General features: G+C 37.2%; 1 protein-coding gene across 1 annotated transcript; it reads right to left on the reverse strand.

The window, feature by feature from the left end:
• Nucleotides 1-4,542: 4,542 nt before the first annotated feature.
• LOC121354120 (sulfotransferase 1C1-like) lies at nt 4,543-11,335 on the reverse strand. Its single transcript, XM_041468506.1, is given in 9 exon segments — nt 4,543-4,840; nt 4,984-4,996; nt 4,999-5,172; nt 5,383-5,477; nt 6,696-6,822; nt 7,133-7,230; nt 8,485-8,622; nt 10,212-10,388; nt 11,221-11,335. Coding segments are annotated over 8 exon segments (924 nt in total). The 5' UTR covers nt 10,378-10,388; nt 11,221-11,335; the 3' UTR covers nt 4,543-4,727.
• Nucleotides 11,336-12,053: the final 718 nt, after the last annotated feature.

The raw sequence follows: 12,053 nt of genomic DNA on the forward strand, positions 1-12,053 counted from the left end.
TCTATGCCTTTTTTACATGCCAGATTAATATAAAGGAAAACACCATATGAATTTCTAGTATTTTAACTATTGTCCTCTATTTGGAAGCTTAAAGCACACCCCCTGTGCAGATGAACTGCAAATTATTTGGCTGACTATGGCCATTTTCTTGGTTGGAGGTTCAGTAGGTTCCCACAGGAGTGGAATGGTACAGTGAATAAAAGAGTTATTTATCTCAGTACCATTTTGTGTATGAAAGATTTGGTTAGGTGTTAAAAAATTAGACTGTATACACAGTCCTTAATTCTGGTCTTAAACTGTAATAGGAAACAGAGATGGGCAATTTGGTGTTCTCACCAGCAGAAGCCAACAAGCCTCTTGATAGATTAATGTAAAACTCACACAAGGAACCATTTTGTTTTCACACCTGGTATGAGGTCTGGCTACAAAAGACTGTTCTATGGTTAACAGCACATGGAGAACCTTTAATTGCACAAAGAGATAGTAGCAAATGTAGCTGAGTGTTATTGGTACAATATCAAATTACTGTGAATCAAAAGGTCCAATTTTAACAAATTTAAAAAAAATTAATTACCTTAATTTTTAGGTGCCTAACCTAAGATTCTACCTGTATTTATATTGCCTGTACCACAGCAGGACCCAGTGTAGCTTGCTTTCGACATGATGCCTCTGTCTCCATAGTCATGGTAGATGGGTATGATTCTGTTGTGAGCCTTCAGTTCAGAAGGCAGTCTGAGCTCACACAGCTGATAGATAACAACTGCCCTTGCAGCAGCCTCTGCCAAAGCCCTTCTGCAAAGGAATCCATGAGTAATTTGCTTCTTTGACATTAACCACAGGGTGCTGCTGAATGATGGCTTTTCTGATCTACCTACACAGTGCTTGGTCTGGAGGACAGGTAGAGCCTTGTTTGTTATCCAGCCTAAGCCCATTACTTTCAGTCTGGCAGCACAGTTTGGCTGCATCTTAGAAGTATGAAGGGCTTAACTCTCACTCTCAATGTGCTTCTAGGCTCACCTATAGCCTACACTCAGACCTTGCAGCATTCATTGAGGATGTGAGGGAAATGAAAACTTCCGTCCGGGCTTAAAATGTGTTAATGCACTTCTGAAAAATGGCAGAATTGATAATTAACCTTGTTGTCAAGGTAAAACACTTTGTGAACTTGTTGATGTAAACCATTAATATAAAGTATGATATCCATATCCTGTATGGATAGGGCAAATTACACAAAATCTTCTTCCTCTGCATGGTCTGTTTTCCTAACCAGAGAAACAGAGACTTTCAGTTCAAGTATAAGAAGCAGATAATCTACAGTTAGATTAGTGGAAAGGAAAGCAGTGTCCCTCTGTCTTTGAATGCTAGCTATGGAAGATAGAACAGCTCCCTTCTGTGTTTCTTTCTTTAATTTTCTTGGAGCTGTGTGCTTCTTTCATTCTCTTTCACAAATGGTTGCATTCCATGTGAAGGTAAAATGTCTCCCCTAGCTGCTAACGACAGCCAAGCTCAAAGGTGAATATGACTATTGTAGGATTAATACGGCAGTGTCTTTTAAACAGTCTGTATTGAAGCAGGAATCTTTTAGTCATTCCCATGGGAGGATTTGTTTTGGTAGTTGTTTGGTTTGCAGAGCTGCAAAACAGAACCACATGAACAGTTAAGGTGTATTAATCAACACTGACCCTGAAACATTTTTTAGAGATGAATAACAAAGTTTCTGTACTATCAAAACCCAGCAGGGACACTTTCTTCTAAAACAAGAAACAAGCAGCATCAAAGAAATTGCTGTGGGATTGCATTAGCTAAACTGACACAAGTCCTGTTAAACTGACATTGAAGGTGTTGCATCTGAGAAGGTTAGTAAAACTGTGCGTCTAGATAACTGAACGAAAATAAAGCATGGATGTATTTTTAGGACTTATGTCTAATATATTTCTGTACAGTTTTATCTCCACAGTAAACAGAGTCATGTGTTGCATCAGAAGTGTGACAATAGTTTAAATTATTTGAAATAATTTGGCTGTACACATACAATCTCCTGCAGGTGCTCATTAATTTACAGTATCTTACATAGAAATATATTAAATCTCTTACCAACTTTTGTTGGTATTAGTAAAAAATCTCCATATATAAACACATCATTTAAAGCTCTTCTGTACCTAACAACTGTCAGACCTAAATATATGGAAGTTAAAGGCACTCTAGGTGAGGGCACCCTCCAGACATATGCCCAGAAGCATATGCACAATCCTATTGACATACAGTCAAAATAGACACCAAACCATGGTGAAATCTGTGGCCTTTGAGAGATGCATACAACCCATTAACCTTTTTCCCAAATTTTCTTCATAACTACAGGTCAAATAATTTTCACTGGTAACAATAAACTACTCCCTGTAGTTTTACACTAGAGAACATTTTGCAGACCATGACTGAATCCATAAGTTGATCTCTCAGCTATGATGGCCTGAAAAGGCATAAAAAGCAGAAAGTTTTTTCTATCCTCCACTTTTCTATCCTCCTGCCAGCTATATTTTGTCAAAATAGTTAAGACTCCTGTCTCTGAATATATAGAAGCATAATATCAATAGCATAAGAAAAGCCACTTCTTATGTAGCCACACATCAAGTGTTCGTTTCTTCCCTTTTGCATTCTAGGACTGCAATCTGACCTGTGGTACTTTTTATCTGTTGTTTATAGCAACTGAATTGCAGCTGAGTGAAAATTACCTAAGGAAGTGAGAGCAAAGGTGACTTTCCCAATGTGATACTAATCCCTTATAATACGGTGCCTCTATCCTTGCAGTTGCTATGCAACTCCCTTTTCAAATAAGGCTTCAGCCACTGTCAGCATTTTGCTTTTCTGATAGTTTTGAGATTTCAAGGGAGGAGCAAACAGGTCATCTTTGTGACCTTTTGTACAGCACTGTTCTTAAAATGTCACCAAGCTCCTGAGTTAAGCATGTTTTTCATTTACTGATACCTCTTGTGGCACTGAATGAGGATTAGATTGACAAACTGTGCTGACTCATGTGGTTTCATAGAGCAACCCAAAAGAGTGGAAATATCTGAAAGAGTAGGCAACACCTTCTCTTCATACTAGTGAGACAGTAAATCAAGTTAATCATAAACAAAACCCAAACAAGTAGCAGAAAGCTCCTCAAGCTGGTATTTAGCCTTGCTGCGATGAACAGCAGTGCCTCTGACAGATAATTTTTTTTCTCAGGGAGTCATTTTACTGAGACATCCTTTGTTTGTGGGCAGGAATCTGTGGACCTGAAGTTTAAAAAAAAAAATTATACTAATGTAGTAAATACATGCTTCCAGTTTCTGTGATTCCTGCATTTTTGGGGAAAACTCTGTGGGCCAGGACAATGTAACTCCTACTTTTACTAGGCAACTTTTTGTTGGTTTTCAAATTGATGCAAGGTATTGCTGCCCTTTATGACTGCATTAATGACTGCAATATGTGGATTAAAAAGGTAGCCTGAAATGAGCTTTGCATTTGACAGCTGCTCATATTGCTACAGCTTTTTAGCTTACTTTTAACTCTCCATGAGCCAAAGAGAAAATATCCCCAGCAAACATTTTTTGTATTAAATTTGACTAAACTAGACTAAATGAGACTAAGACAGTACTTTCCTTTAGCTGCTGTAATATACATTCTGTTCCCTCTAACATTCAGAGTGCAAACTCTGTTAAGCAGGAAGTCTTTGTGGCCTTTTTTGTGTGCTAACTCCATGATGGCACTTTAAATCCAAAAGTGGATTGGCAGCAGTTACCTATAATTAAATGGGTTATGAATTGCTTTAGTTAATTTTGCACAAGCTCAAAGCAAGGCTTTAGTTATGGTACTAATACTAAAGCAGAACTGGTTTTTATTTTCCAGTATCTACCAGGCCCTATTTCAACTAAGAGCCCTCAACAAGATGTTTATATATTTGATTAAGAGTAAGGTAAAGGAGAAGGCAATGACATGAAATGTCTGATGAACACTTTTACAACAGTGAAGAGGGAGATGGCATTTGCAGCATTGACTCTCCATCTGGTTCATACCAACTTTCAGAATTTTCCAAATGTTAAGAGAATAGTATGATATCCAGTTCAGAAGGCAAATGTGAGATGCAATAAGGACTACTGTGCCCACAGCTAGACTGTAAATAAATGCCTCTATATAGCCCTTCAGCAATTTTTATCAAAGGAAGTAATGGGTGTTTGGTGTTTTTGGAAATGTTGCTTTCATTTCAACAGCATTTCTTATGTCCAACTTAAAATGAGAGAAAATGAAATTTATTTATTATTTGTGCTCTTCTGTTCCTCTCTTTACACTTGATCACCTTTCAATTTATATATTTCTATTTATTGATTAATGTTCATACAACCTGTTGCATTCTTTTAACACCTTTTTTCCTGTTGGCTCCTAGTTTCTGTTAGAATTTGAAAATGCTGGCTATTGATTGCAATTTTACAGAGAAGAAAACCCACAGTATGTCTGAAATATTTTTATTAATGCTGCAATATACTGTGGTAGGAGTGACTGAGAAGTGTCCAGTGGAATAATTTTCTGGAGGGAGATTTAAACATTGGCATAATTTGGGCACTCTTCCAATAATGAAAAATCAGTGATGTGTGAAAGGAAGACTTTGGAATCTTAGGGATTTTTTTGAAAGAAAAGCAAAATATGCAACATGGGAAAGGCTGAGGATCATAAATTTAAATTACAAGTAATTATATTTCCGTGCGAAAAACAAGAGAGGTATCAGACATTTTCTTCTTATAATCTTCATCAAATTTCTCATTCTGTGCCACAGTGAAATGATTCTTCCAATCTGCAACGGTCCCTAAGAAATGGCAAAGCAAAAAAGAAGAGAAAAGATTGATTTACCAGTATTTTCTGCAGCTCATTATCCACAACTTACTGGATACTTGTACTTCAATGCTTATTTCAAAACATAATGACAGCCAGAGTTTGTCAGTAACAAACCTTTTCTCATGAATGGGGAAATTGGGAAATGGAATGATCCATTATTCCTTGAAAGTCTTTAGTGTAGTTTGCCATGGGGTTTTCCTTCATTACCTCAAATGAGGTATTATGGACTATTTTGTTTAGAACCTCCTGACTCAGATCCTTCTCCAGGAACTTTGCAATCTTCTGAATTTCTCGCTTTGGATTCTGCAGAGACAATTACATGGGATAAGACACAGAGCTAGGAAAAGCAAAGAAATCAAATATCACGTGAGAGCTGCAATTCTCACACAGAGAAGATCAGGTTACTGTGTGGTTTACTGATACTGGCATTATAATATAAAACTGTTGCTTGTAATTAGTATCTGCTAGACTTACAGATTTCAGAGCTCTATAAACATATGTTCAGCCTTTTACCTCCTTCATATCTTCATAGAAGAGATAGAGTATACGGTGCTTATCTTTTGCCTTCCACCATCCTTTTACGTGGTCATACCAGGAACCCCAGAGGACTGAAAAAGAAGAAAATCAGCAGCAGCTATAAATGCTGATTGTGTCTTTAACACATGTGGCACTCATGTTTGCCTCTTAACCAGTACCTGTGCATTTCCAAGCTGGTTTTGAATCAGTATGGCTGTGATAATGAGCACTGCTGTGCTCTGTGGTTATTACAGCATTTTTGCTATTAATATCTTAGGTTTATGGATGCTCAGAATAGGATTCATATGTAACTTTAGAAGGAAACAAATGCAGATGCATTATAGTCAATGGAAAAACGCATTTCCAGTATTCATTCGATCATCTGGACAAGGCTTGTCTTAATTAGTCCTGCTTTGAGCAGGGCAGGGGTTGGGACCATATGGACAACAAAAATCCATTCCAGCTTGCATTATTCTATGATTCTACCTGGTTTTACTATTTGCTATGCTATCAGAAATGCCTGCTTCTCTCAAGCATCAAAATGATTAACTAAGACAGAAGTAAATACGTTCTATATGTCTGCACTGGGACATATTTGAGCTGGTCAAACACATGGCATAAGTCTCCTTTGGACATGTGATTCTCATGCTGATCCAGACAGTGGTATCTGTAGGCTTACTTGGTGGCAAAAAGATTAATGACCTAAGGAAACTTTAATGACTCAAACTGTAAACTGCCATCAACTTGGTCAGATTTTGTTTCTTGAATACCCTGTGATATCAGCACCTCTTTTAGAAGGGGAAGAATCAGCTTCTGGGTTGCCTGCCCTTAGTTAGATAACTGGCTTTGTTCAGATGGCTGATTTTTAGATACATTAATTTAGGTACAAAAGCTCTCTTATCTCGAATTCACACTGCACATTTCTAGCAAAATTAACTCTCCACTTCTTTTTTAATTTCAAATTTTATCAGTTTATAGTAAGACCAGTTAAACCATTGTTCCTTTTCAAATGGCTTATTTTAATCTCAGAGAGAAGAGATGAAGCCTGAAAATTGTCATATATGTTTTTGAATTAGAATAAAGATTAGTGTTTATATTTTTTCTCAGAATGGGAGCATAAAGATAGATTTAATCCTTTAGGTAATAATAAAAACCAGCGAATGAAGAAAAATTATGACTGAAACATCTTCAGCAGATGTCCTTCCACAGCATCTGCATAGGATTTCAAACTATATCTGAAATTAAAAAATCAATGCCGTGCATTCTTAAAATGATCAAAATCTGTAATATAACTGATTGCAGTTAATCACCTTTTCCAGTCACGAATTTCTCCACAAACTCCTCCCATGTTCCTGGATCAGGCAATCCTTTATTCATTCGGTGGAAATGGTAGTATGACACCAGGTTGTCTTTTGCATTTCTTGCCACGTAGATTATCTTTATTGATATAAAAAGGGAGAGAGAAATAAATTAACTTGTGCATACAAATACAGACATTGAGCATCTCCTGGAGTTTTCTCTTAGAGCCTGCGGGCAGAGATTTAAGAGGTTTTGCTTTGAAGCTGCCATTTTCTAAAATCCAGCTCAGGTAACTTAGTCGTGACTTTAGATTCCCACAGACCTCACACATTAAAGGGAAAATATTTTTTAAGACCTTTTGATTTCCCAGCGATTCTGGAAAATATATTCTGCCCTGGTTTATGTCACTTTCTTTGTCCATAAGGTAAATAGGGCTCTTCAGCCTTACCTTACAGTTTTGTTCCCAGAAGGATGGAGGCAGCAGCTGCACGGGCAGATGAGTTTTCATTGTCCGTGGAGATGGCATGGCTTCAGCTAACTCCAGACCTGTGGGATATTTAATTATGAGATGTGAGTTTTTCTGTAAATTCCACTAGCACTTCTTTCCTGTGCTCACACATGTGATTGTGACTGTGACTTTCCAGCAGTTCACCTTGCATTGATCACTCATCTCCAAAGCACTTACATAGCAGGGTAACATATACAACATTACATAAGCATCTTCAATGTTTCTAGAGAAAATTCGACCTGTGTATTTGAGTAGAAAATGGGAAACATTGATTTATGTCTTCTTGCTTTCTTAGGCCCATACCTAACTCCTTCTCTCCAAGGGATAATGATGAATAATGATTTCTATTTATCCATCCAAAGCTTTTCCTTTGCAGTATTTAGTGGTCTCCTTCCACCTTACAGGTAAGAAATTTTAGTTTCTTTCTAGGATACAAGAATATGACTGCTGACTAGACTTTGTTGATAGCACATAAACTAGGAGAATGACAGTGGATTTTCATTAGCTATGGATATATGGGACTACTTGGGAATATCTGGTGATATTTGGGGATGTGTTATCTCCTCCCCTTTCCCTTTTAAACATCTATTATGACCTCCAAAATTTTTAGCCTTGTCATGCTCTGTTGTCTATAATTTTTTTGTCACTCTCTGTGTCAACACAGTCTAGTTTAGAATAGAAAAAGTATCACTTCTGCAGAGCTAGTCAAGCTTTTTAGCTTCAGTTGCAAGAGTCTGACTTAACAATTTTTGTAGAAATGGAGCCCTTGCTGAGGGAGACTTTTGCAAGAAACTGCAAGCCTGTGAAGCCTGCTGGTTGCCTAAATGTTCCATAGCTTGTTTAGATTACTAGACCCTAGAACTGAGCAGCAGTTACTTGAAACAGTAGCAACACCACTAAAACATTATGCACCTCTTGGAAATAGGTCCATGGCAAATGTTTCTCTTCCATATAGCCTGTAATCACAGAATGCCATTCAACTGCCCCCATGCCCCATTCAATTAGCATTATATACATATCGGCTGCTGGTTTAGATACTGTGGAGTATCAAACACAGCTTCAGATATGACTACAAAACAACGTGGTAACACCTGAAGCAATCCCATCTGCCAGCCTTGCAGCACCTTGAGTAGCACTAGATGTTTATGTTAAAGTGCCTGAACTGGTCCTTAATAGCCAAAATGGTGCTTAGTTCAAGAGCAAAGCAAGTGGGACCTTTCTCAAGAAACTTTTGCCATCAGCACTATGTGCTTGTTTTGTTTCATTTTGTTTAAAATACAAATAATATTCACCTGAGTAACGTGCAGACGGAGGCTCTGCCAAAAACCACTCGAGGAAAGGGTGGCGTTTGTAAGTAGTCTCACGTTTACACTTCTCAGTATCTCCATTTTGTTGAACCATATCTACTATCTCCTGTGTCCATGTGGTACCTGAAAATGTCAAGTGTTTAGATGTTTCCCTCCAGGATAGCCAAGAGTTTCTTCTACTAGGGCACTGAAAGCCAGAAGGATGGACTCTGTGCTAATGAGGGAAAGCATAGCGTAGAAAATAATAGACAAAATGGAAAAAGAGTATACTACAGGCAAAATGCCTAATTAAGCAACAAAGGTAATTCTCAAATTCAGGAATTCCATTTTAGACAGACTTCTGGCCTAAAGAAATAAGTCCCCACACCAGTACTGAAAAAAAACACTGGGACAAACTCACTACTGTTGGGAGAATATTATTTGCAGAGGAATGAAACTCCCTCCTTTAATCCCTCACAAAAATTCAGGTATTTTGTTTTCATACTGAATTTGAGCAAAAAAAAATGCAATACCTGAACTTCAAATGAATTAAAATTTCATACAGTTTGAAAATATAAAAAAGTGGCAGTATTTGCAAAGTTTCCATTTGAAACACTTTCATTAAAGTCTGTACAACATTTCATCTGCCTGAGTGACTGCAACATTTGTAAGAGTTACAGTATAGTGTATCTCATCTGTCTCTTTTCTTTTATAGCTGTCATCTCTGTGTCAACCACATCTCCTCGGAGGTACTGCGGCAGGTCAGCCACAGATCAAGCTAAGGGATAAATTGGAACGCAATTTAGGCAGGAGATTCAGCCCTTCTTAAGATGCTTGTGTTATGCATCTCACACAGATATGACATAATACCAAATGGAATCCTAACTTTATTTATTTTCAGTTCAGTGGCTGGAAGGTTTTAATCCCAGCTGGATAAAATAATGTGGTTTTGCCTTTAGTATACAGGTAGTAAATCAAAAGCTTTCAGGTTTTACAAAATTAATGGTGAGTTTTTTGTTAAAAACATTTTTTCCCCTACTGACAAAAATAAAAAAGCACCCTAAAAATTGTTGCTAATTCAAATAACAATTTTTTTTTATGATGATCCAATATGAATCTCCAAAACTGTACATGTTTTTAATCATACAGAATTAATATTGATGCTTGTTATTCATTGTTTTCCTGTGTAGTAAGTATGAAGGATTTGATGAAGAGGAGAAATATTGTCCAGTCACTGAGTAAAATGCCAGATAGCTAATATTAATGGTGGTATTTTATTTTGCTGGCTGAAATTATTAAATTAATTTGGTTATTTTAAAGAATTAATCAATTTTCAGAAATCATTCCCCAAATACATTATACATTCCATAGTCATATAGTTAGTTTCTATCATTTCTTAGTAATGATCACTTCTTTCTAGGCATTGTTAAATCACTAGATATTGGTGGAAAACTCCTATTGTCACCGTAATGTAAATGTATATAAACTCAGTTAAATGTAACAATTATAGGTCATTAGACTTTAGCTATTTGTACTTGAGTAGTAACAGGTGGTTGTTGGATCTGCCAAAGAAGTCGGGAGTTACTAGTCACAGCTGACACAGCTTCATGTCTTTAAAATATGTCTAGTTTGGAGTTAAACAAATATCAGTCACAATAGAAAAAACTTATATCTCAATCCCAACAATGAGCACTATGCCAAACTTTTCTATTCTGTTTCCTACCCACACCAACCTGCTTTTGCATAGGTTGCAATGAGCACATCATCAGGCCTGGCTTTGAACTTCCACACTTGGTCCCAAATGCTGGCAATTGGTTGTGTGAGGGGAACACCATCCACTTCAAATAACTCAGATCGAATCATTTTCTCTTCCAGACTCAAATCTTTCATTTTATTCATTGCAATGAGAACTGCATGAAGAAAGGCTTAGAATTAACATGGCTGCTCTGAAAAAAAAATTCTGAATTTACTCATCTTGAGGTCTCTCTTATTGACCAAATTCCATGTCCTCTGATTTCTTTGGCCATGATTTGGCCTATCTGGAACCATATATACACTCCTTAAAGCTGGATCTCATTTTCAGAAATGCATAGGGTATTGCTAGTGGTAGTTTTCTGTGTCTCTAAAAACTGTTTACTCAGATACAAGAAGAGAAAAAAAGTCATTATTGTCATATCAAACACATTTGTGTAAAATTCTGATGGTCAGTATGAAGGCTTCTAAAGGCAAAAAAAAAAAAAAAGTAATCAGAGGCATGATTCAAAAGAAGGCAGAGAATAACAGCAGGTAATGAAATCAGCATACAGGACTTAACCCATCCTCTATGAAGAAAATAAACACAAAGGCCTGCTAACACCCTTTGTGCCTTATACTCACAAAAATATTTGCAGACCTTTTCTGTGTTTCGTTCCTGGATCTTAGCACTCTTGGAACTCTTTGCTGTATTTTGAAATGTGTTGCCCGTAAATAACCTGAACTAGATTGATCATTAACTAAATGTTGTTAGACTTTAATTATGTGAATCAATCTGTTTTACAATAACTAGTTATTGGTTTCTGAATTTCTCCCAGGGAGACCTCTTAAGCATAACTTTCACAGCTCCTGAGTCTGGTCAGAAGAAAGCTGTGCTTAAGGGGAGGCTACAGAAGTAATCTCAACTAAAAATATCATCCAGGAAAAAGACATTTCAATCCCAACAGCAAACATTGCTAGAATATTTTCTTTAGTTTCTTGTTTACTCACAGCAATTTCATACAGATTCAGCTGAGCGGAGTGAGATGTTGGATTGGTGGCTGGGCAGTCACTCAAGAAATTTTTAAAAAATGAAGGAAAAAGAAAGTTGTCAGATAATTTTTCCTGCTTAAATGTCTTCAGTCCTTGGCTGTATTGACAACTATGCAGGAACTTAAATCTGCAGGCACAAATAGGCTGAAAACTTGTGTGGGTGGAGATTCCATTCTTCCTATCAGTATGAGGAGAGTAAAGGAGGAAGTGCAGCAGCAGCCAACAGCTGAGTAGTTTTTCTGGCATGGTTTGTGAAATCCTTTCGAATCCTGTGAAAGAAAAACACTTGGAATTCTCATGTAAAGTATGACCCTTTACTGACAACAATGTAAAATGTCAGTCAATAGCTCGAGCAAGATTATTAATTTGTCTCTCCCATTGTCTTAGAATAATTAGTTTTCTTTCTAATACCTAATCTAAATTTCAAAGATCCCTTGTGTGCAGGCAAAGGTAAAAACATGAAAAAAAATTATTTTCTACTTCCCATCAGCAGGTGATCCAACCACCTCCCAGGTAGCAGGGCTTCAGCCCACAGGTGGTTGCTGTATGTAAGCCTACTGCACTTATACTTACTAGCACTGTGGGGGTGCTATGGGGAAAATTAACTCCATCTTATGGACAGGGCATCCCCACTTTCTCTGTGCAGGCTGTTCTACTGTCTCACTACCCTCACAGTTAAGAATTCCTTCCTAACAACTAATCTGAACCTACTCTCTTTCAGTTTGAAGCTCCCTTGTCCTTGTCATTCTATGCTCTTGTCTCTCTCCTTCTTGTAGATTCCCTTCAGATAT

This window comes from Pyrgilauda ruficollis, unplaced genomic scaffold (genome assembly GCF_017590135.1).
Source record: "Pyrgilauda ruficollis isolate IOZ18807 unplaced genomic scaffold, ASM1759013v1 scaffold22, whole genome shotgun sequence".
In the NCBI taxonomy this organism is placed as follows: Eukaryota; Metazoa; Chordata; class Aves; order Passeriformes; family Passeridae; genus Pyrgilauda; species Pyrgilauda ruficollis.